Genomic DNA, 26,248 nt, shown 5'->3' with positions numbered 1-26,248 from the left:
TTCATAAGCACAGACAAACAAGGAAAACGTTTGTTCGTAAGTCATGATGATAATTAAAAATAAGGAATACGTTTTCACAATCTTGTGGAACACTGTTCAATTCAATGAAACAAAACTTCATAAATGATCACACAAAAAGCCTATAAGATGGCAAAGACATAATTAACAATATCTTTAACTTGTGCAAAATGATAAATCTGTCACATTCTACATACTCATGAACCTGACCAATAACTGCTGGAACCTATACACATGGGAATTTGCCTACTAGAATTTCAAGCGAGGACAGATGGATCTTCTGCTAGCAATCAAGTGCCGGAAGACCCAGTTGCCAGCAGCTGTAAAATCGGTTGATGACAGCAGGAACTCGGCGTCAAACTCTGGTGGTGAAGATATGGGTTCAACTTCAACTGGATCAGTAGAACCAAACACCCATTGCCCCGATTTATCAAGTGAGAACAAAAGGTTAAAAAAAGACAACGAGAAATTGAAAGGTGAATTGGCACTTGCAAAGAAGAAGTGCGACAAGTTATTAGCTTTTCTACGTGACATTGTCAATGTGGGACCAGATCAGATTAATTGCATGATAGACAAGAGACAAGTGGGTCCATCCCTGACGTGGTGCGTTTGGATGATGACAATATTGCAATAGGTGTCCCGTAGAAACGGTCCACATTGAGGCTAGACACACGTGTTCCTTGCCGGATGATGCAGTTAACCTGATCGTGTCCCACATTGACAGTGTCCCGTAGAAAAGCTACCAACTCGCTGCACGGCTTCTTCACACATGCCAATTCACAGCTCAATTTCTCGTTCTCTTTTATCAATTTTTTGTTCTCGCTTGATAAATTGGGGCAATGGGTGTTTGGTTCTACTGATCCTGTTGAGGTTGAACCCATGTCATCGTCACCGGAGTTTGACGCCCAACTAATTTTACTACTGCTGGCGTTTGGGTCTTCCGGCGCTTGATTGCTGGCAGGAGATACATCTGTCCCCGCTTAAAATTCTGGTTGGCGAATTCCCATTTGCCGGGAACAATTTCGGTGAAAGGAAACAGCTGACAACAATGTACTTCCATTAAATCTAGACTTTAGCAGGCCTCTCGCAAATTGATTTCATTTTATGTACCATTTGTCAAAAGGAATGTCTGTCAAAAAATATAAAGGTATGTTAAATAAGCACTATAGTGGTGAAAAAATAAAAAGAAAGAACATGAAATAAAATAAAGCATTACCCAATAAAATTGGATTATGATCAGGGCTGATCTCGAGAATTGTCTGAATTTTCCTGCTCATAACAGAACTACTTGAGCCTTCAACTTGATGTTATGCTTCTTCTTTAGTCTTTACCCTCTAGGAGAACCAATCACAAGCAAAGGCACTTATTAAGTTATTATAATCAATAGTTATATATTTATAATGATATCCTCATCAAAAGTTAAAGAAAAATAGTTAGTTACAAATCTAATTGAATTAATGTCATATGGCACGCTGGCCACAAAGAACTAACCATATAGATACCTGGTTGCTCATTTTTCCGTCTGTAATGATTTCGACCACGGCTGGAAAACCTTTCCCTAGAATTCGAATTTTTTGGCTGCCTGTGAAACTGGCTGGGTCTAGAAGATCTTCCCCTTAAATTGAAATTCGAATTCCCTCGTTTCTCAGATATGTTATATGTGTTGTAATATCTCTGCTTAAAATTTAAACATCAAAAATATATTATGCTTAATTGAACCAGCAGAAGAAAAAAAAAAGTGAAATAGAACATTTGCAGGTGAAAAAGATCCACTGATTGTTTATCAAAATTACATTTATGGGAGAAAATACATTTATTAATTTATCAAACAAAATATCACACTCAAAAGTGGAAAAATATTGCTCTTAAGAATATACTGCAGACACTTCATACAACTTCTATATTCAGCGAACAAATTAACGTTTTTTTTTTCTTACACGAATGTAACAGAAACAACTTAAATAAAAAGAATTGTTCCGATGAAGGTTTTAAAGTGAAATACCTTTGCTTGCCCGCAGAGGATCAATAATATTGATGTGTTTGGAAACAAAATGCTTCTCGTGATTTTCCTGGTTGCGCCAACCATAACAGAACTTACAAGCAATAAGAAAGCTTTCAGCAAGTCTTGGCGATCTTTTCTTGGACATTCGGCTGTCGCAATTTTGAATTCAGGATAAAAAAGAGAGTAAAGGCTATCATCCATAATGAAGAGAACATATTATTCAAGATATATGATCAACTCAATAAATTTTTCCACATACCAGTCATATTAGGAAGTGAGTCTAGGGGCACTGGTCCACTCAAGCTAATGCAATAGTTTTATTTACTAAAGAACTCCAGAAATCGAAACAGTACCAATGATATGCATAACAATAGGATCAAAATAACATAAATTTAATTTTCTTTTTCTTCATAAGCCATATTAATATAATCAAGTTTGTCACCTCAAGTGGTCCAACAGATTCATTGTTGTAAAGATTAAATATGTAGAGGACTAAAATTTCCAACGCATAAGTTGAAAAGAGTCCACTCTCTCATGGTAACACCAAGCTTTTATCAATATAACACTGCGCTTGAATATATGATTCCGACTTATCAAATTATCAACCTGAAATAATCGATTATTTTTAAGAGATCTTGCAAAATAAAAAATATGCTCGAAAATCGCAACTTCCCATAATAATATATTACCTCCTCCAAAAAAACAAAGTGAGCATAAACCACTCAATTGGTTGAAAGATATGTCAATTACAAATTTTTCAACCAAGCACTTAATGATCTTCACCTGGCATTGAATAAGAAGAAGAAACAAGCGAAGGTTGAGAAATATTTCTATCAATTACTTAAACAACTTTTATATTTGGACACTCATAAATTCTATATATACACACATTATTTTCTCTTTCTCTTTGTTTCCATTATATTATCAACATATCACATTTATCACATCACTCTATCTATTTTTTTCTCTCTTAAATATTAAAACACCAATTAGATTAAGGTATTTCTAAGCAGTTCATCTAGAAATTTGTTCGAACATGGGAACATTTTTGACAATATAGCCCAAAAAAAGTGAATATATAATGGATTAACATATTCCATTGTTCAAGCTACATCATCAAACATTCTTCATTCTTGCTACTGGCTCACCTCAATCACAAGTACACAAATACACATATTGAATTGGAAAATTTTGCATTGATATTAGAAATCGCTAACAATATTCAGATCACTCAAACGATCAATATATTAAAATGAAACCATGCATATATAACACAAAACATTGCGAACTACATATGAAAATGCATTGTAACAAATATTGATTTGTGATAGAATGCCATGATTTTCATCGAGTCTTTTTCTGATATATATATACAAGTAAATTAGAGATATGTACATCATGTGGCATAATGTGCTGTTATGACAGTATAATGTGCAGCTTTGACAATATCTTCATGATGTTATTGGCAATTAATGGCAAGATATTAGTCTTCTAAGACATTGCATTGAAAAGAAGAAAATACCTCTGCATTGACAAGTTGAACCTTTTTAACCCTAAATTTAGAAAACTCGATTTTCATTTCACTTTCTAATATTTGCTGAATCTGATGAATGAAAATTTCAGGAAATAGTTCATTGTTGCCAAAAATTGTGAGATCAATATCTCCATCAGGTAAGTAAGTCTTCAAGGGTACTGATCCAAATTCAAAAATCTGTCATTGAATAAATAAGGCCTGTTATTATTCATACAATACAATAAAATTGGAATCAAAAAGAAAGTTAGAAATGAACTTTTTTTTGAAACAGAAATTAACTTATTGGTTTAATTTGAGTGAAATCAGACTCAAATCTCTAAAGTAAGATATTAGATTCGAGTCTTGTAAATTAAATAAAAATGTGGTTGAAAATGAAGACACTACTAAAGTTGGTCAGGTTATTCCTTCAAAAAAAAAAGTTGGTCAGATTATTAGATAGAGAGCAGTTACTGTATAAAAAAAACTCATAAAAAAAATAAAAAAATAACAAGTATAGGGCAATGAATATCCAAAATTTTCATTGAAAAAATACAACATTATCAAATAGAATGATTATATGCCATCTTGTATTACAACTACTATTAGAAATGAAATGAGTTAAGTTTGTTTCTGTCAAAAAAATCAAATAGAAGTGCTAATAATTTTTCTCTAACACAATTTTTAAAATAGTCTCGTCTATTTAGTTAAAATTTAAATTTGTCATCGTGAGTTTAGCACAATTAGTAGGAATAATTCATGATATATGCATGATTCGGGGTTCGAATCCCGGACACCAAAAAAAAAGTTAAAATTTAAATTTTACTAGCTAAATTATTTAGGTCTAACATAAATTTGGTAAATTTTAATTAATAGAAACAAGTGTGTTAAAAAAAAAATAGGTGTTATACATGACATAGCATTTTTCTTTATCAAAATGCATCAAACTTTGATAACTCTCCTCTCTTTTTGATAAAACAAACATGGATCTCTTATTAAAAGAATTATAAAACAGTCAAAGTTTTAATGTCAATAACATGCATGCCAAACACAAGGAAAGCTACGAGATTTCATACTGATACTGTACAGTAGGGTGTTCGCGGTCGGGTTTGGATCGGTTTTGAGACAAAATGTCAATCAATCCAAAATAAAAATCATGTGCGGTTCGGTTCGGTTTGTATGATTAATATAAAAAAAATCCGATCCGAACCGATCCAAATATATGCGGTTTAATTTGGATCAGTTTTTGGATATCCAAATTGCAACATGTATTTTTTTAATAATATTAATATTATACATACACAATAAAATAATATGTTTGATACAAAATATAACACAAATGTATTAAAGAAGTTAACATTACACAATGAAATGATTGATTATATTTGAAATAGATGAAATAGTAATAATTTAGATTAAATTAATGCAATATTTTAGATTAAATATCAACAAGCAATATTTTAATGCAACATATAATACTAATAAAATAATAAATAAATATTAAAATTTACTTTTGCGGTTCGGTTTGGTTCGGTTTCGAAAAGGTGATCCGAAATGTGATTCAATCATAGCGGTTTTTCCAAAACAACATCCAAACACTTCCAAAAATATTCTGTTTTTTGCGGTTTTCGGTTTTTTTGAATCGGTTTGCGATTTTACTTTGGATCGGTTTGGATTTGAACACCCCTATTGTACAGTTAAGTAGTACGTAAATCATAACTAAGATAAAATCTACATGGCTTCAAAATTCAAACATTAATGAAAGGGTCGAGATATTTTCCAACCTATTCAAAGGTTAGCCTTAATCAGATGATGTTGCGTAAATCATAACTAAGAAAAAATCATGTTGTAAAAATAAAATCCTAGATGAAATCTTTATGGCTTCAAAATACAAACATTAATGAAAGGCTCGAGATATTTTCGGTAATTAAAAAAACAATGAATGAGATTGTTGTATGCAAATGTGAGTTATATGTCTCACATCGGATAGAAAAGTAAAGGTTGAACACACCTGATAAGTAAGAGGACTCTTAAACTCATTACAGGTTTTGAGTAATAATGTGGTGTCCCTCTCAGTAGTGTGGTTGTTCTAGCCTTGATGTGGACGGTCCTCCGAACTCCCCTCATGACCCAACAGGGATTGGGGTTCAACACAAGGATTTCATAACTATAACTACACGTTAAATAATTAACGAGTAGAAAATGGTGAATAATTTTGTTCCAAATGGTCTCTTATGTAGTGAAGAAATCTTTGTTAATACTTGAAAAAAGCAAATGGTCACAAGTTGAAGATAGAACTATAGAGCAGCTTCAATTTATTGAGCCCAATCCTAAATCAGAAACACTTCGAAATAACATTGTATCTTACGTTAAGGCCTCATCACCAGCCATGTTCCTATCAAGGTATATAAAACCTACTTCATTTTCTACTCGTTAATTATTTTTTTATGTACCTTGATAGGAACATGGCTGGTGATAATGTTATTTCGAAGTGTTTCTGATTTAGGATTGGACTCAATAAATTGAAGCAGCTCTATAATTCTATCTTCAACTTGTCACCATTTGCTTCTTTCAAGTACCTTAGGAACAAAGATTTCTTCACTACATAAGAGACCATTTGGACAAGGAAATGAGAGAATTAAATATTTATTCACCATAGTTTGTTTTTGTTTCCTGTTGCAAAGAAAGAAAACAAACTAAACAAATGTGAGTAGCATTTTTAGTTGTTACAAGCACGTTGTTAGTTAAAAAAAATACATAATCAAATGATTGAGTTTAAATAGTTATGAAATCTCTCTAAAACGAACCATTCTAGAGAGAACCTGAATTCAATTTCTAGTATAAACAACTTTTGGTTAACTCAACCATTGTTGCAAAATAAAGCAATTATTAATTAACAGAGATAAAAACACTATGCAAATATTAAGTCCGGCATAAGCTAATTAGCTCAACAAAATTGTGAATAATATACAAAAATCAAGTAGAGAGAGAGAGTCTTAAAAAATATTATCATTTTATTCTGGTCGGTCAATTTCTCTCTTCAATTGATTTATTTTTGGAGGCACTCTTCAATTGTAATTCTATACATACAAATAAGGAGATCGACTCAATTGAATAAGTATCTATACTTTCTCGTATCAGCCCCTCCAAAAATTTATTGATAATGTAGCTCTAACAGCATTGTAGCATATCGTTGCTTGATCCATTAAAAACAGCAAAAATATGATTGCCGATAGAAAAAGAAATGACATCCAACACATTTTTTTCATTTTTTTTTAATTCTCTTCCTCTATCTAACACCTCGACCAAAGACTAGAATCAAGGAAGAAAAATAAAAAGTAGATTGTTTGTTTCAATGTCATATTAAATCTTCAAAACATGGAAAAATCCATGAAATCAGCAAAAGAAAAGCAATAATGAATCTTCTCTTTCTTGATCTAGTCCATGCCCCATCAAAAGATGAGAATCAAAGAAGAAAATAAGAAGAAAATTATTGATTTCAGTCTCACATAGAAAAACATAAAACAATAAAAATTTCATAAAATCATCAAAAGAAAAGAGACATTGAACCCTAAGTAAGATCTCTTTCAAGTATTTTGCATAATCGATAAAAAAAAACAACATTTAAATTAAATTTCAAGTTTGAGATGATAAAAGGGAAGTTTGTGTGGAACATACAAAAGCAAGTGTAGATCAAGAGGTGAAAGAAGAAGAGCAAGAGATTGCAAAGTAGTCGATTAGTAGTGGAGAGAGTTGGAATTTTTCTAAATATTTGAGTTCACTGTGAAGTAACGAGGCTTGCAAAATGCAAATTATGGAATTTATTCACATGTCAAATGACTTGAGATACTAAAATGTTGGTTTAACGGCATCATCATCTTGAAAACAAACAAAATTCAAACTGATATTTCACAAAAACTGATGGTTGGCGTCATCATCTTGAAAACAGACAAAACTCAGACCAATTTCACAAAACTCGAGGATAACTAAGACATACATTGGTACTTGTGAATAGCCTAAATGTTTTATTTTGTTTATAATACTCCATATGCCTTTAATTATAAACACGCATTGCATATTTTACATATACTCCATTCGATCACTATTATAAGCAAAAATGCACTTTTTAGATTCATTGAATAATTGATGCATCTGACCTATATTATTGACGAGATACATTAGTTATTCAATGAACCTACAAGGTGTTTTTTTTTTTTTTGCTTATAATAGTGATCAGGAGGAGTATTAAAGAAGTCAGAATAATTATTCACGAAAATTTGAGGATGACTACGATATACATCGATACTTGTGAATAGTCTAAATGTTTTCTTTTGTTTCTAATACTCCCTATGTCTTAACTATATGCACCCGTTATATATTTCACACACATTACAAAAAATTGATAGTGCAATTCATGTGTATATTTTGCGAATAATTATTACGAAAGTACCCTTTATTTTTATTTTTCATATTTCAAGATAAATTATTAGTATTAATTATAGCTATGTTTAGAAAAAAATAAATAAATATGCACCTAACATATTTGGTCGGTGTCATTAATTCCAATTGTTGACATTTTCTAATTTTGTTTTCTAATGCTTTTTCCATTTGACAAGTTTTTCATGCAATCTTTTGGTAGAAGATATATTGATAATAAAATTGTTGAGACATTACTTGTTCTCGTTCTGAAATAGAATAATCTTACCAAGTTTAAGAACTTCCGGTTCGTCAGCGTTTGTAATGTATTTTTCGAAGTTATCGTCGAGGTTCTCGTTAACCGTATCCGCTCTTTTCTTGATGATTTGATTGATCCATTTTAGAGTAGCTTCATTCTAAGGAGAGGTACAATTGATAATGTTATCTTAATTTAGAAAGTGGTCCATCATATGCATATTTTCCGTTCCAAAAAAGGTATGTTGACTTTTAAAATAGACTTAAAGAAGGCCAATGATAGACTGGATTATAAGTTTCTTGAGCTTACTTTAAAGGATTTTAATTTTCTCGTATTCATCATCTCTTTGATTATCAATTGTGTAAAAGCCACAACCCTTTCTATCATGTAGAATGGCGCAACAACAAATAAGTCTAAGGGCCAAGGCTACCGCACGCAAGCGAAGGAAGTTGCTTACGGTGCATGAGTTAATTTTTACCTTAGATTTGTTCAACCTATGAGAAATTATCGTACACCCTTCACACCATATTATTCTTCTACAATTCTCAGCACTGCCTCCAACCTCTCTCTCCACCATATCCATCACCACCACCATCAACATCTCTCTCTCCACACCATATCCATCACGCCTCCAACCTTTTTCTCTCTCCCTCCCCACCATCTCCATCACTACCATGAAACCAAAAGCTTAGCATAATTTGAAAAAAATCACACTAGAATTGGTACAAATTATGTAACCCCAACCTTTACAAATCTTGAGAAAGTTTCAAGGCAAGCTCCCGTGAAAAAAATTGCACGAACATTTACAATTTACACCCCCACCATATCTCCATCATCACCATGAAAATAGAAAAGCTTAGCATCACCACATATGGAAAAAAGTAGATGACACGTGTGACTCCAACATTTACAAATCATGAGAAATGGGGAAACTTTGAAATTAATCATTTTGAACATCGTAAACTGAGATTACAAGATTGATGATGATGAAACTCACCAAAAAACATTTAACACAACCCAGCTTTCTTAAACGGCACAAAATTTGGTTGATGTGAGATGAATTAAAAGACTTGGCAGAGAGCTCTTTTTGTAGTTGACACAAAAAATGAAAACTTAATCACACCATTTTCTTTTGTTGCTTTCTTAAATTATTGAAGCTTGAATCTTTATCACATATATTACTGAGAATAAATCTTTAATTTCTACTCTCAACGTCAAAGATTAAACATTTATGTTGTTCCCTTTTCATTGTTTAATTTTTTTTACAGTAGTGTTCTTTGTTAGAGATGGTGATGTTCTTCACTTTGTAATGTTCTTATTTTAAAAAGATTTAATAAGTAATTAAGTATGTTCTTGCTGGTTTTGATTTATGTTTTTGGTGGTTAGACAAGTGTGAAAGAGAAGAGATAATGGAAAAATAATGTAATGCTGACAATCTATGATAATATCATATACATCTTTGTATCTGACGGTCTGAAAAACTTGCTCACGGTGAGAGATTTGTGACAGTCTCCCACCGTAGACAGCGCCTAAGTCTAAGTCGTCAAGAGCCCTTCAACAAGGGGATCCACTCTTCCCTCAAAAAAAAAAACAAGGGGATCCACTCTCTCCATATTTATTTGTTTTGTACATTGAGAAATTAGCCCTGAGCATTCACAGCAAGGTCTAACAAGTGATTTGGCATATGGTGTGTGTGTGTGTGTGTATCATAAAGGCCTGGGTTGGTCTCACATTTTTTTGTGTGGATGATGTTCTTCTCTTTTGTGGGGGCCACTCTGGATCAAAGTAAAGTGGTGACAGACCCCTTCTTAGATGAGTTTTGTATTTCTTCTTGTATGAAAGTAAATGTTTTAAAGTCTAAGATTATATGTTATAAAAAAGTGCATGAGATAGTTAAACAAAGTATTAAAGAAATATCACATATCCGCTTCGTGCCCAATATGGAGCACTACTTGGGTTTTTCTTTGTTACAATGTTGAATTACTAGAAATACGTATGATTATATTTTAGAGAACATGAATAAAAGACTCTCAACTTGGAAAAATAACCTCCTTAATAAAGTGGAGCAGGTTTGTCTAGCTAAATCAGTTACTACGACAATGTCTATTTATAATATATAGTTGCATTATTTGTCTACATATATTTGTAATAAAATTGATAGTCACGAAAAGCTTCATTTGGGATGGCACAAGTGGTAATAACAAGTGTAATACAGTTGAGTGGTCTAGTGTTACTTCTAAGAAGTTTGAGGGGCTCATTATTAGGAAAGCTCGACTACCTGTATTGCTCTTACAGGGAAGTTAGTTTGGAATCTGCTTTATGATCCTCATAAACTTTATGTGAGGGTTCTATCTCGCAAATACATTAGAGGTTGAGACATTTGGAACATAAAAAATAAAGACAACATTTCTTTAAGCTGGATAAGTATTTTAAAGGCATTGAAAGCTTTGAGACAAGATCTTCAATTTTGTAACAGCGAGGGATTCTTCTCATTCTAGTATAATAATCTGACCTAGGATCACCTTTCACCTGGTTGATTTTGTCAATATTTTGGATACACAATTACAGCTTAAGGATGTTAGTTAAATTGGCTCGTGGGATTAGAAAAAAAAATGATGACAATGGTTCCAAAAGAGCTCAGCATGATAGTTGACCGGCCCCTCTTCTTTGGTCCTTGATAATAATATTCAGGATATATGATTCCGGGGAGCTGCTCAAATAGGAAAATATTCATTCTCTAAAGCATATTGCTGGCTTTTATCCCGTAGTGGAGAGTGAATGATAATGAAAGTTAGGATTGTATCTGGCTAACCAATATTTTTTTTTTTAAATATTTAGTTTTTTTCTATAAATTTGTGTAATTTAATGTTTAGCTACTCTTGTAATATAGATTTGATGCCCCAAATAAATTTGTTTATGAAAATTATTATTAGAAATATGAAAGACAACACATTATCCCTTGATAGATAAATTTATTTTTCTTGTTCTGCCATTTCTAGTCTCTATAATATAAATACACAGATAACTTTTGTCAACAAAAAAAATTGTCAAAATAATATTCGTAAAAATATTTTTAATTTTTTCTATTTATTTGGCCACCTCACCAAATTTTGGCTAGCTTCGTCATCAACGACGAAGCTAGCCAAAATATGCTTCATTTGATAACAAATATGTAAGATTAATTATCCATATTTTTCCAACTTCACGACCTCAAACACTAGATTACAAACTATGTCTAAAGGACATCTTGGTTACATGTTTCCAATAGTTATTTGATGGATGCGACACTTCAGAAATAACCATACTCTCGACTACAAGCAATGAAAAATCCAAAATGTCCTTCATTTTATAAGCATCATGTGTACTGACCTAACATCTGTTAATATTCACTCCTCTGAGCACCAAATTACTTGTCACATTGTTAAGTGGACCCTTCATCAAGATCGATGTGTTAAGTTGAATTTTGATATAAGTTGTTGTGATTGTAGTGACATTGGTGTTGGCGGTTAACTTCGTGACAACAACGTAGATTAAATATCTAGCTTATCTTCTTACGAGAGGCGGGGGATGTGTTTTACGCTGAGTGATTTCATGTTTATCATGATTTGATGTTGGTCATCAACAACTATATTCAATAGGTTATTTGCGAGACGAATTCTTTAAAAGTCCTCCATCTTTCTTCAACATTTTTCACTCATATATGCATGTATATGTTTCTTTATTGGTGAAATTTATGTTTGAAGGAGCATTTTTCTAGCATTTCTCTCTAACACTTGCTTAGAGAAAGTAACTATTGCGCCGATTTCTTAACCAAGTTCGGACACTTTTTATGGCTAGATGTGACATTTTGAGAGACTCACTGTCGGTGTTAGATTCTTTAGTGATTTTTTTTTCTTCATTTTTTTCCTTTGTCTTTTCTCCAAAAAAAAAAATCAATTTCGTGTTTAATTTGAAAACTGAGGTATTTTGAATTTTTATTTTTAAAAAAAATCCAACAAAATAAAAATAGAACAAGGGTATTATCGTAAACTCAACAAAACCAAAACCCTAGTTCTTACTCTTCTTCTTATATAATGCTCGTGATGCATTTTCTGCGGCTTGCAACATCCCTCTGGTGAAACCCTACCGTCGAGTCGAGATCCAATCCGCCATTTCCATCAAGTAAGATATCGATTTCTTCACAAAAAACTTCACTCTTTTACGTTTGGGTTTTTGATTCGTGTTTCTAACCATCGTTTTTGTTTAATGTTTGAATCAGAAATGAAGATTATCGCAGCTTACTTGTTGGCCGTTTTGGGAGGCAACCAATCCCCTTCAGCTGCTGATCTTAAACAAATTCTTGGATCAGGTTCGTATAAATCCCAATTTAATCTTTAATCTTATTCATTTTGTGTTTTTTATTTTATTTTATTATTACGCATTTTTTGTTCGTTTTTCCGGTTTCGATGATTAGTATCCGAATTATTTTAGTAGATCCATAAGTAAAAGTGTAGAATATGAATGTACTTTCAATTAGAGATTGCGAGTATACTAAAGTTTAGTTTTTTCTTTTTTTGCAAAAAATAATCAATCCTAGACTGTGGGTATAATGAAGTGAATGTTTTTTGCTAATTTAATTCAAGTTTAGGATTTGTTTAATTGATAATCGGATCAATTAAAATCGATGAATGAACATGGGTCTGTTTGGATTGGACTCGTTTGAGCTTAACTGTTTGGGAGAATTTATATGAAAACATCTTATAACAATTTTTTTGCAAAAATAATTTTAATTCAAGTTTGGGTTGGGATTTGTTTAACTTTAATTCAAGTTTGGGATTTGTTTCACTGATATTCATTTCAATGAAAATTGATCAAAATATTGGTTTATTTGGATTGGACTTATTTGAGCTTATCTACTGTTAGACTGTTAAGGAGAATTTATGAAAACATACAATTTTTCATAAGTTTTTTTCAAATACAGCTTATATTAAAACAACTTATAGCAAATACAAAAACAAGTTAACATTTTTTTAATCTTTTGCTATTCAAATAGTTTATGCAAATTCATAGGCTCTTATCATGATATAAGTGCTTGTGCTATAAGCTGTAATAAGCTGTTTAATCAAACAGCCCCATATATTGGTTTGATTTTAATGCTTAGTTTTATACATTGTTTGGTAATATTTACGAAGTTTTCATTTTTACAGATGTATTAGGTTTTTGTTGAATTTTCAATCAGTAAATCGTGCATATGTTTGTCTGCTTTTTCTGTATATTTTTTTACTGTTGAAGGAAAAATGGTTTTCTTTTTCAGAAAATGATGTAATATTTTTTTACACTATGAAGATGAATTAAGAGATTAGAACATTCAATTTTGTGTGTAAAAAAAAGTGACTTTATTTTTGGGTCTATGATTGTAGTTGGAGTTGAGGCCGAGGATGGCAACATTGAGTTGCTCCTAAGTGAAGTCAAGGGCAAGGACTTTGCCGAGCTTATTGCCAGTGGAAGAGAAAAGTTGGCTTCAGTTCCATCCGGTGGTGGTGCTGTTGCTGTGTCTGCTGCAACTGGAGGAGGTGCTGCAGCTGCTGCGCCTGCTGAAGCAGCAAAGGAAGAGAAGAAGGTGGAAGAGAAGGAAGAATCCGATGATGTAAGTTTCAAAATTTATAGTAGTATTGTTTGTTACTTGGTAAATTCATGACTATGCTAATGTTTGCGTAATGTTATCTTTGTGCAGGATATGGGATTCAGCTTATTTGATTAAAAGGACTGAAGTAATCTGTGTGTTAGACATTTGTTGTTTTAGTTATAGCTTTTTTGTCAACTATCAAGATTTTGCTTTTACATTTGAGACAATGTAATGACATCGAGTTTAGTAATGTTTTTCAATTTAATCTGTGTTATGGTTGTGTTTTTTATTTATCTACGAATGAGTATAATACTAGAATGAATTGTCTCTCTTTTCCTCCTCTAGTGGTAGATTCATGAATTTGCTAATGATTGTGTCATTGTTTAGTAAACGACTAGAATGAATTAGCTTGTGAAACTATTGTCTTAATATTATTGCATGGTAGCCAAGTTGATATTTATTGACTGGTACACCAGATGTAGGGACCTTTTTCTCATTTTCCTAGTCCTTTTTATGTTCCTAGTATCTTGAGTGTAACAAGGTTACTTCTCATGCTTTCACATGCACCTTGTTGACATTCTTCATATATTAAGGTAGATAAATAGAGTTGGATAGTTGTGTTGACGTTGATGAAGCATCTTGGTGTCATTCCTTTTGATTTGTTCCATACTGGTTCCTAGTTTACTAGTTATCAGGTTGACCGATTGCACAGAAATAATCAGTGTTGGGAACTTGTCATGACTTGAAAGTTACAAGGAACATGTGATGAACAAAGTGCTTTCAATTTTCTCTTTACGTGCTTGCCTTACTTGTAGTGTCAAAGTTCATGTGATCGTCTTGCATATTTATGTGTATTATCAATTCTCATTGTCTTCCGCGTGTTTGATTTGGTTATTGGTTTCATTATTTTTTTTGTGAGAAAAACAAAATGAAACCAATAACCAAATCAAACACATGGAAGACGAGATGAGAGTTGACAGTGGACAAAAATATGCAAGGCGATCACAGTAACTTTGACACTCGATAGTCCAGATAAGGCAGGCAAGCACGTAAAGAGTTGAAAGTACTTACTATTTCACTTGTGTTGAAAATGAAGCTTGAGTTATATAGCTTTCAATTCACCCCTGCATTACTTCTCTAGGTGCCTTGGTTTGAACAAAAACAGATTGTTTTAGTTTGCCGTTTAAGGTGTTATTTCAGTTTAAGATTTGTCACACAATTTTAACATCAAAGTTTCACAGTAATTCAGTTAGTTAACCCGGTTTAATTGGCTAATTACATTTAATAGATAATATAACAAGGTGTTACTACTAATCACAACTTTCAAGTGCTTGAAAAAAAAACAACTTTCAAGTGCTAGAGTGTATATATTTTATCAAAATTTGTATTGGTAAATTTAGTTGAGTGGTGGTTAATGAATTGTGATACATTGTTATATCATTAACCAAGCTGCTCCATCATTCCTATTCTAGTGGATACATTGCTCCTAAGTTTAGCGTAATTGACCACATGCATAAATCCGTTGATTATTTACTTGTTGTCAGAAAAACACTTGTAAACATTTGTTTATGTACGTTGTTACATAGATAGTATTGTATGATGCACATTACACACCAATTGTTGACGTGACTCTATCAAAATGTGACTACGAAAATAAAATAAAATCTATTTTTTTTGGGTTCTAAAATCAATGTTAATCTGTGAATCATTTCAGAAATAAAAAGGAATACATGTATTTCTTTATTCCAATGTTAATCTTCTTTAACAAATTTTCTTTCATTTGTGGGTAGCCTAAGCCTTAGTTACTTGACTATTTGCTCGCCCTGACTAAGATGTCAGTGAACTAGAACCAAGAGCACTCAACTCAAGGTTGAATCAAAGTATCAAACCTAAGCTGATAACAGTTGTTGAATTATTTCATGTTGTAGATAACCACATCAGATGGACCAGCAATAGAAGGAGTAGCCGCTGAGCTTGTTGTGGCATGAAAATGCCTGCACTGGACGTTTTGTTGGTACTAAAATATGCATTTTTTTTTCAAGCTATTATACTCTCAGTGACTCAACATTTATAATTACCAAGTATTATTTAATATAATTATATTGTTTTTTTAAAATCCTTGCAAATAAAATAAATAATTTTAATTTGTAGTGTTAAGATTTGAGAGTACTAATGCAACTATTTTAGCTCTACAAAACCAAAGGACATCTTACCTCCCGCACCAGTTTTTTTGGATATAACACTGCAACTATTTATTGTCACACAAGTTCCATGAATATCAAATCCCTTATCCATATCACAATAACGATTCTAGATAAATAACGCAAACGTCAAATCACGACTTTTTTATATAAGTAAACGAAAAAAATAGATTAAAAAAATATACAATTGGGGTGAAGGGTGTATGAAATAATTAAAATCACTTGTTTCATTGTGAACTCATGATACACCCTCACACGACAAACACTATTTCCCTATCCATAAGCCATTATCTAAATATCGTGTTTTCCAGTCTTTGCTGCACTCACGAACCCCATTCTGCTCAACCAAAATCAGACACAATCAAAGAACTCACATTTCAATGATTTATTTTAGCTCAAATCACAGTTGAGATGGGTACTGATTGATTTTGAGCACGAAGGCCATAAAAATAGACGCGACAACTCACATTTCAATGTATTTTACCTCAAAATCACACAGTTGAGGTGGGTAGCGTTTGATTTTGAGCACACAGTCTGTAATCCAGATACGGAAAAAGCAAGAAAACACAAGTGCCTTAAATCTACAACCATGTAATACTCACTTCAAAGGCAGTGGAAGCAAATATCCAGTGAATACTGAATAGTCTGAATCAAACTTAAAGTCTTAAAACAAGGGAGGATTTTAGTTTTAACAGATTGAAGATCAAAGACACATCACATGAGGTTTTAAAAACATTTTCAAAGAAACAATGCTTAATTGCATGTTTGGTCCCCTATGTTGATATTTGGTTTCAAGTTAGTCTCCTATGTTTTTAACCTTTCAAGTTGATCTCTTATGTTACTTGGTCAGCATAAGTTCGGCCTTTATGTCAAACTTTCGTTAACTCTACCTAAAACATCCACGTGTCACCCCCACACCCCACATTATCCATGTGTGCATCTCTGGTAGCTACGTGGACGTTTTAGTACGAGACCAACTTGAAATTGTTTAAACATAGAAGACCAAAGCATAAGGAACCAAACATGCAATTTAGCCAAGAAACAATTAATAATACCACGCTTAATAATAAAGCAGGAATGTCACACACTACAGGTAATAGTATTCAAAGAGATTTTCTCACTGCAATCCTTTAGAATTCAAAGTGCATTACACTAGTTGTACCCTTTAGAATTCAAAGTGCATTACACTGGTTGTACCCAGAAAAACTATTGTACCAAAAACAAAAGTACATTCCACTGGCAAAGCAGAAAAGAAGACAGTACAGTTGCGCTTGAAACACAACTCAAGATAAAGGAAAGAGGGAATCTGTGACGGAAAGAGTTCATGAATGAAGGTACTGCATTGCATGTGAAGAATAATCAATTTCCACGTTCATACAAAACCTATGAAATAAAGGTTGATATAAAGTTCCCTTCCCCAACTTTTTAAAAAAAATTGAAAGGTTGAAATACAAAACTGTCCTGTTAGAGCTTCACCGACCTATCACCAGTCCAGTATAGAAGGCCGAGGGCACGGGTCATAAAAACCAAGAGCTTCAAGATTTTGGTACAGTGACATTTAAAATTTTAACATCTTGATATGGCTTATCTGTCTTGTCTGTCTTCACTTTTTCTATAGCCTGCGAAAAAAGTTCTCAATTGATCAATTTTAAGGTACAAAAGAAAGTTCACATACATTAAACAATAAGGTCCTGGAAAAGATGTAATTCATCATAAGATAAAAAGTTGAGAGAAAAGTAGATCAGAAGTTCCATAGAACCAAAAAGCAGGGTTGGCAAATCCGCTGGTCAGTTTGTCACGTTCCAAAAACTGAACAGACACAGATCAGTGTATACTTAGTGCAACTCGCTTGAACTAGGGGGAGTCAGTCATGTGTTTAAGATAAGTCAGAAGAAGAGCAAAAAGCTCAGGGTTTGGTTGTGTTTCATTCATGTTTTCAAGTTTTGTTAGTCATTTGATGTTGCTAACAAATTTGTGAAAACCTCAGCACTTTCACTCCCCTAGAGATCACTACCTCCCTTCTGGTGACATTTGAGCAGCGAATTCGGTAAAGATTCAAGGCAAAGAACTCGGGCAAAATCTCTGCCGATCGGCCACTGCAAAAAGCAAGGTTTGTATACTCCGTGACTATGCTTATATATTTTTTATTTCTTTTTTTATAAGAGTAGTGCTATGAACACTCTCTTTCAACCCTCTTAACACTCGCTCTTTTATAGGGTGAAATCAATATGGTCCTACACTCTAGAATAGTGTTGAAAAGAATGTTCCTAGCATTCCTCTTTTAATAATTTTCCCATTCATGTCTGTTGACTTGGTGATTGTACTTTTGGGCTACGTTTGAGAGCTTAGGAGGGAAGGGCTTTAGGGAAAGGGGAGGGGGAAAAAAAAGAGGAAGGATAGTCCTCCAACTGGAATAGGGAGTTTATTTTTCTTTATAAAACTAAATCTCCCTAATGTGGGAGAACTCAAAAAATGCATTGGAGAAGGATTTGGAGGGCATAGATAAATTCTTCTAATCCTGTTGACGTTTTATCATACTCTCAAAATTAAAAATATATTAATCGTAAAAAAATTCTTCTCATTCTCTACAAAAACACTCAAATAAGGTGAAATTTTTCTCTCCTCCAAACAAACAGAACCCTAAGTTTTGAACAAACTGCTCTTTTTAAGTCCTTCCCCCTTGTCACTCACTACACACTGCAATTAGTTTTTCATATCCCAATGTTATCCACTTAATTTGTTGATACTGCCTCTGTCCCTTACTATAAGCTCCTTTTGGAAAAATAAATACCCCCCCACATATAAGCATCATTTGAAATTATCAGATACATACTCCCTCTGAAATGAAATATAAGCAAAAAGGGTAGTTGAAAAGTTGATGTATGTGGACTCAATTTTTAACCACATGTTGACCTGTCAACTACCATTTTTGCTTATATTTCATTCCAGAAGAGGTATGTTATTCTTGTAAAAAAATATATACATGATTTTTTTTCCAAATAAACCCCCCAATTAATACTACCAAGTGTTGTTAAATGGTGGCCATGGTGGAATCGCATGGTGGATTTTCTGACAACCGCGATAGGCAATTTATGAAGGGATGCCCACAATGGGGGCGCCATAGATCACAGTGGCGCGTTTATATGGCTGATTTTTTGCCTTTTAACATATACCGCCATCCACCATTGACAACAACACATCAAATCATAAAATAGACACGTTAAATACAATAATTATATCTCTTGGGGGTTATGGGTTAATCTAAACTCTTGTGTTTGATAAACTTGCCAAAAAGAAATTAAGGAAAGAACTAATTTAAAGATATGTCATCAGGCCATGCAAAAGTGCAGTTTGTGGAAATTATTTGCCAAGTGAACATGCACAAGGACATGCAGGCAATTCCAAGATATGACATGACTTGATTAACATTTTGTACTAAATAATGCTTGTGGAAGATTAGAATCCAATTTACCTGGACAACGTCCATTCCCCTAACAACTCTACCAAATACAGTGTGCTTGTTGTCCAACCATGGAGTAGCCACTGTGGTGATAAAAAACTGAGAACCGTTTGTATTTGGACCCGCATTTGCCATTGACAATGTGAAAGGCCTATCATGCCTTAAACTGCAAGAGAAAAATTACTTGGTCTAAGTTTCATAGATGATCATTACTACAGTTACTCTAGAGTCTGAAATCATGATGATAATTCAAGTGCATAATAAGACTGAATGTTTGCAGACAAAATTGATTACCTTTTATGAAATTCATCTTCAAACTCTCTTCCCCAAATGGATTGCCCACCAGTGCCGTCTCCTAAAGGATCTCCTGTTTGTATCATGAAGCCTTTAATGACCCTGTGAAATATAAGATTGTCATAATAACCATTTTTGCAGTGAGTTGTAAAGTTTTCCACAGATTTTGGACATTCCTCTGGGTATAGTTTCATATGAATATCACCCATAGTGGTATGCATAATCTGCAAAATGAAGAATTGCAATTGTCAGACTCTACGGGGAATATACTTAATTGTAACTTGAAAAGAAAATATGTAAAAATACCATCGAGAAAAGAATAAGAGAAAATATCTTTCCTGTCTGCTATTGGAAAACTACTTAAATAGAAGAATATAGAGGTAAGCTATAGATGGACAACTTTTATTTTTGTGTGGGATTGCATTATTTGAAGTAAAAGCAGTCTGCTATTTGATTGTCAATCACACTAGCCTACATTGAAGGCCAAATAAAGATAACTCACCACATTCTCAGGAAGTGATGTTGTAAGTGACTTTCCAATATCTGAAACTGCCAAAAGTTCATCAGCAGGAGGCTTTTCGTTGAACACATCTCTTCCCTTAGTTGCATCTTCAGGCTCCTCGGGCTCTCTTCGACTGATACATGACATTCCAAAACTTAGCTATTATTTAGGTTTTATATTTTGCATGTCAAACAACCAGTCATGCAAGCAAACAACACAATGTACAACCTCAAATGTACTAGGAAAAATACTTCCAGGAAAATTCCACACGTGATACTATCAAATTATACGACTGAATCACTCTGGAGTTCAAACATCAAAGCAGTGGTACAATGATTGGTGGAGTTGAACTGTCATACCTGAATAAATATATCCTGTGCTTTTTGAATGCACAACATAGGAGAGTGGGATCTGTCAAAGGCTCTTTGCTCTCATTAGCATTCGCAGCTGCTGAAGGAATCTTTCTTACTTTTTTGCTACTTCGTTCACCATGATATAAAGCTATTCTTAAGAACCTATCATTATTCTCCACCTTTCCAAGTATTCGAGCGACTTTATTGGTGTGCAAATTAACAATCTATGACCATGCAGAAGATGTAAACACATTAGGGAATAAAATTTCATCTAGTAGCCGCATTGCATTAGCAAACAACGAAGAAACGTTAAAAAATAAATAAAAAATTACTCCCTCTGGTCCTATATATAAGAAAAAATTCTTTTTTTAGATACATTTAATAATTAATGTATCTGGTTTGTATTGTAAACGAGATACATTAATTATTCAATGTACCTAAAAAAAGAATCTTTTCTTATATATAGGACCGGAGGGAGTATAACCGAACGAAGAACTCAAAAACTCACTTTAATCCCTAGCAAGGTTGCATATATAAGAAAGTTGGAACTATCGTCAAAAACTGCATTTGGTTGTGGTGCACTTTCTGTCTTCTCTATTTCTTTCTCGACAGCCATTCTTCGACCAAAATCAATGGCTTCCAATCGATATAATGGAGCATCACTTCTTTGGAGATCTTGAGCAACCTATCAATATATCAATTCTTTTACCAACCAAATGTCCAAAAACAATTTAAAAAAATGGCAAAATTTCAGGTAAAATTGTTACCTCCAGGGATTCATCATAAACGCGCCTTAGTTTACCCGATTCGAACCAAAACACACGTATCCTACGGTCAGGTGATGTAATGGAAAATTGTTTACCATCTGGGCTGACCTAAAGGAGGATGCAATGCAGATAATAAGTACCATCTAAGTCAAACAATGGTCATCTAGCTTTCATTATATACCTAAATAACAGAATATTAAGTTATCAACTAATAGTTTGGAAGTGTGTCTAGACAACTGAGGTACCTCAATAGCTGAAACAGAAGTCTTGCATTTTACTATTTCAAAGAGGTTAGTATCACTTCTGACCTTAAATTTCACCCTGCAAGCACAAAGGGAAATGATTAAATTGCATTAGTAACTACACAAAATTTATATATCATGCAGCTAAGAATTTCCACAAATGTTTATATAAGCACCTATTGCATATTTCACTCTTATTAAGAAAAGTTGGTAGTGTAGTTAATGTATCCATTTTATATAGATGTACCTAAACTACCCTTTGTGTATGTATATAATTAATCTTGATTTTTCATATTCCAAGACACCTAGTGGTATTAATTAAGCGTTTATTTGGAAAAGAAGCAATAAATGTATCTAGTAATTTGTCAAAAGAATGCTTATATTTGGGATGGAGAGAGTATGATAAAAACTACTAAAATCATAATGTAGAGAAATCACAAAATGTTTTCAAATATTTGGTATTTCACAGCATTGTTTATTATAATTCTGTTTAATGTAATGTCTAATGGCCCCTTATTAGCTGGCCTAACCCAAAAGCCTTAGATCAATAGCCATGTTGGCAAAAGGTGCCTCTGAGTGAGCTATAATACAACATCAAACAGAATTTCGAAAACACGCAGACTCTGAAGTCTGAATACAACAGCAATTATGTTCCCTCGGCGGTATGAGTCAAATGTTAAATGTTCGAACATTAGGAATCAAATTCTAATTTTCAAAAAGTAAACTTATCAGTTCATCTTAAGTTGACCAGATTCACATCCATATGTCCAGCCAATAGCACCCAAATAGGAATGATATTGTATTTAAGGTAGTTATTTTATCGGCAACTAAATCTATTAATAGTATCACGTATGCATGAGATTTTTATCGATGATTGCACCTAGTGTTTAAATTCAGAGAGAACTAGTTGAAATGCTAGATGCGGACTTCAGAATTCTCCGTTTCAAACTAAAATAATCCATCTAGTGCAATACAACAAAATCTATCTAAAAGGTGATTAAACTACTAAAAATTTGTATAATGCAAGTGGTTTGACATATTTGAGTATACGTAAGAGACAAGGAGTTTTGAGGACTGGCAACCAAAAATATTCGAACCTTGATGAATCTGTTATTAAAAAGACAGAGGCAGAACTAAAGGAAGACAATAAAAAAGCACATACTCATCCTCCGGGAACTGGAGTGTTGTAGGGTTCCAGTATTCAATGATACCCTTTGTATCTGCCGAAATTACAGTATCATATACAGGATTGAACTTCATAACTTTAATAGGACCCATATGAATCTGAATGCAGGAGAAAAGAATAAACATGATTTGTAATCAAATTGTGAAAAGAAATAACACAATATTAAAATAAAAGATAATGCATATTGAAAATTCAGTAACAGTAAAGGCAATTTAGAATTGGCACCTCTTTGGATATGATGGGATCATTTGAACCAGATCGTGCATCATATATGTGAACAAAAGAGGAGTTCCTATCACTAATGGCAAGACTAGCTTTGACATCCCCTTGATTGTAAACCCATTCAATAGCACCAGGAATGTATGGCAACCGAATCATCACCATCATATCAAAGTTGACTACATCGTATACTTTTACAGAACGGTCATTTGATATTGTACAGCAAAGCAGACCATCAATGCTAACCTGAATAGCTGAAATAAGTCATGGTTGACAACAAGTACAACAAGAAGGTTTTAAAAATAATACATCATTAGCAAAATTTTCAAAAGTCAATAGCAGCTGTAGGGGACCCTAAGATATTGGTAAAATCTACATTGAGTTTGGATATTGGTAACAACGAATTTTAATTATTATGCATAAACATGTCTAAAATTTTGTGTGTTCTTCTATTTTTGACCTTTTACATGTGTATTACTCTATTCTATTCATTAAACTTCAAAAGTCCAACGTAGCGGCCATACCGTAACCCACTAAACCGTTATAGTGATTTGGGGGTCGGCCGCTATCCGCCAATGACCACATAGATAATATCATCCATCATAGAATTGAAGCAAGAATCAATTAAATCAAATAAGATTTTACCGATACACGTAAAAGGGTTGTGTCAGGTTAATGAACTTACAGCTAGACCCTCAATAGGACCAAGATGAGATCTGAAGTGTTTTGCAAACTCAATACCAATAGGCCTTTTCTTCCAAAACTTCAAATGCCCTGAAAACAGCAGTAAACCACACAGATACATCACTATGTTATTATTCCCAAAAGCTTGGCTATTTTCAATACGATCCAGGTGCACTACCACACCCACATATAGAGACAAATATTGCACCTTCATTAACACTTTAAATGTTACATAGCACGTAATATTTTAAAGTTTATACAAAATATATGTAAAACTTAAGGTAGTAGCTAAAAAGATCACGGCGTTTAAATTGGATGCTTAAAGAACTCTGCAAACCACTCATGGCTAGTGAACAAAATTCATAATTAATGAATAACTTTACTCGTTCAAAAAACATAATAGAATTGCAGAAATGACAATCAGAACATAATTTACCATCTGCACTTCCAGTAATGAAAAACTCGGCAGCCGAAACAGCAACATGTGTAACCACATCACGATGCATATAACTTTTCTCATACCTGTAAAACCAAACAAATAAGAAACAACTCTCAACTTTCATACACACTTAGCCCCTATTTCAATAAGCACCTTATAGCATAAGCACTCATCATGATAAGTTCTTATGCATAACCTAGTTCTGTAACAAAAGATAAAATAAGTTAAATTGTTTTTGTATAAGCAATAAGTTGTTTTCATACAGCCTGTTTCGATTGGCTTATCTGAACTTACCTATTGACATAAGTTTTGTTAGACTGTTTGGGAGAACTTGTTAAAACAACTAATGAAATTGTTTAAAAGCTGTTTTCAGCTTATTTTCATAAGTTCTCCAAGATAGCTTATGAAACCAATTTTTAGCTTATACATAAGCGCTTATCATGATAAACACTTGTACTATAAGCTGCAAATAACCTATTTATCTATAAGAACTTATGAAACTAATCTAAAAACACCTTATAAACATCTCGTAAGTTCTCTCAAATAGTCTCACAAGTACTTATCTCTGTTTATAAAGCACTGACACATACACAGACACGGAGTCACAAACACCATAATTATTTAAAGAATGATTTAATTGAATGTAATCACATATTTGTCAGTGTACACACTCACGGACACATGAGTTTGATCAGAAGTGTCGATGCTATATAGCAAGTAGATAAGCTCAAATAAGTCAATTCAAACAAGTATTCAAGATTTTAATTTAACTACATATAATTTCCTAAACATATATTACTGAATCCTATGCTAGAGTTTCGAGTCACGAACATTACATTAGGTAACTGATTGAAAGGAAACCCTAATTGAAGAGATTAAGCGGAATAAGTGCTTACATGTTAGCGGAAGGTAAAGCATCGAGATAAGCTTGTTCGAACTGGAGAGGGCGTTTGGGTCGAGCACGAGGAGGTGGACCGGGTCCAACTATGGGTTCGTCTTCGATTGCATTTGCGCCATTTTCGTGCTCCTCCATTTTCGAATTCAGAAGAAGTTTCTTGTGATTGAGGAGAAGAAGTGAGAATTTGCCTAAACCCTAAACCGGTGTGAAGAAGCTTATGCTTTTTCCCGTTCGAGTGTAGCAACCAGCAAGCAGTATAACAACAGTAAACTTTTTTTTTTTTTTTTTTATATTTTTAGTTTTTATAAAATTTTCAATTATTATTTTTTGTCCTTATTTTTTAAGTAAATTTTTGTATTTCTTAATGAAATTGTGCAGAAATGTGTAAAATATTGTAAAAATCTCTCTAAAAAAATTAGAATTTTTTATGAAAACATAAATTAAATATGAATTTTTAACGGCCAAAAATAAAAAATTTATATTTCATTCATGTTTCGTTAAAAAAAATCTATTTTTTTAAGATATTTTTATAATATTATAAATTCTCTACAAAATTTCATTCAAAAATATGAATTTTACGCATGAGTTTACTTTAAAGGATGGACCAAAAGTGAAGATGAAAATTTTTTGGAGGACTAAAAATTGAAGATTTTTTTAGAGCGGTTAGAACAAAATGTTGACATATTTATAGGGATCAAAAACATATTTAACCCTTATTTTTAATATAGGAATCCTAATCTTTATATAATACAAAAGCATACATCTATAAGCGATAATACACGTGGCATCTTCCTGCTCTTCATCTCATTTAATGCTTTTCTATCAACCAATCAAAATGGATATTGAATCATTTATTTTTTATTAGCCAATCAAAATGGATCAATGACTCATTTATTTTTCATGAGCCAATCAAAATTGACTATGATATGATTTTTTTTCCTATATATAGAGACAATTTGGTTTTCATTATTCTCATCTACATCTTCCTCCCATAAAAAATCATTGTTTTCAACCCCATTCTCTTTTCTTTTATTTGTTTATTTCTTATTTTTTATTTTTTGTTTAACATTTATTATTTGTATGTTACTTTTTATTGTGATTTCTTATGTTGCTATTTTCTATTCATATTCTCTTTTTTTTTTTTTTTGGTGTTTGTTTCTATGTTCTTTGTTATTGACCGAATCTCTATTCATGTT

At 32.8% G+C, this 26,248-nt stretch overlaps 2 protein-coding genes and 1 pseudogene across 3 annotated transcripts; 1 reads left to right on the top strand and 2 right to left on the bottom strand.

The window, feature by feature from the left end:
• Positions 1 to 23: 23 nt before the first annotated feature.
• LOC146950173 (uncharacterized) lies at positions 24 to 6,187 on the bottom strand (annotated as a pseudogene). Its single transcript, XR_015028082.1, has 9 exons — positions 6,110 to 6,187; positions 3,543 to 3,731; positions 2,690 to 2,803; positions 2,464 to 2,626; positions 2,280 to 2,374; positions 2,021 to 2,169; positions 1,521 to 1,692; positions 1,235 to 1,352; positions 24 to 1,147 (listed from the first exon to the last, which is right to left on the bottom strand). The product of XR_015028082.1 is annotated as an uncharacterized LOC146950173 (transcript).
• Positions 6,188 to 12,302: 6,115 nt separating this feature from the next.
• Positions 12,303 to 14,072, top strand: LOC146950172 (large ribosomal subunit protein P2B-like). Its single transcript, XM_085746122.1, has 4 exons — positions 12,303 to 12,363; positions 12,461 to 12,550; positions 13,602 to 13,828; positions 13,916 to 14,072. The coding sequence occupies exons 2-4, from the start codon at positions 12,463 to 12,465 to the stop codon at positions 13,940 to 13,942; spliced, it is 342 nt and encodes a 113-aa protein (XP_085602248.1). The 5' UTR covers positions 12,303 to 12,363; positions 12,461 to 12,462; the 3' UTR covers positions 13,943 to 14,072.
• Positions 14,073 to 17,105: 3,033 nt separating this feature from the next.
• CYP71 (cyclophilin71) lies at positions 17,106 to 25,323 on the bottom strand. Its single transcript, XM_085746121.1, has 13 exons — positions 25,051 to 25,323; positions 24,152 to 24,237; positions 23,717 to 23,805; positions 23,038 to 23,277; positions 22,789 to 22,910; positions 21,630 to 21,705; positions 21,385 to 21,492; positions 21,126 to 21,302; positions 20,624 to 20,841; positions 20,265 to 20,397; positions 19,763 to 19,986; positions 19,481 to 19,634; positions 17,106 to 17,627 (listed from the first exon to the last, which is right to left on the bottom strand). Exons 1-13 carry the CDS (start codon positions 25,185 to 25,187, stop codon positions 17,544 to 17,546), a joined length of 1,848 nt encoding a protein of 615 aa, XP_085602247.1. The 5' UTR covers positions 25,188 to 25,323; the 3' UTR covers positions 17,106 to 17,543.
• Between the last annotated feature and the right edge of the window lie 925 nt (positions 25,324 to 26,248).

The sequence above is a fragment of the Medicago sativa genome, chromosome 2 (genome assembly GCF_051527215.1).
Source record: "Medicago sativa cultivar Bolivia chromosome 2, Bolivia_mono, whole genome shotgun sequence".
Classification (NCBI taxonomy): Eukaryota; Viridiplantae; Streptophyta; class Magnoliopsida; order Fabales; family Fabaceae; genus Medicago; species Medicago sativa.
This window is presented reverse-complemented; position numbering and strand designations above follow the sequence as displayed.

Coding starts and splice junctions, on each gene's coding strand:
- CYP71 (XM_085746121.1), bottom strand. CDS start 25,187: ATGGAGGAGCACGAAAATGGCGCAAATGCAATCGAAGACGAACCCATA. Junction 23,278..23,716: donor GTCCTATTGAGGGTCTAGCT/GTAAGTTCATTA, acceptor TCAGCTATTCAG/GTTAGCATTGATGGTCTGCT. Junction 19,987..20,264: donor CATCACTTCCTGAGAATGTG/GTGAGTTATCTT, acceptor TTCATTTTGCAG/ATTATGCATACCACTATGGG.
- LOC146950172 (XM_085746122.1), top strand. CDS start 12,463: ATGAAGATTATCGCAGCTTACTTGTTGGCCGTTTTGGGAGGCAACCAA. Junction 12,551..13,601: donor TAAACAAATTCTTGGATCAG/GTTCGTATAAAT, acceptor CTATGATTGTAG/TTGGAGTTGAGGCCGAGGAT. Junction 13,829..13,915: donor AGAAGGAAGAATCCGATGAT/GTAAGTTTCAAA, acceptor ATCTTTGTGCAG/GATATGGGATTCAGCTTATT.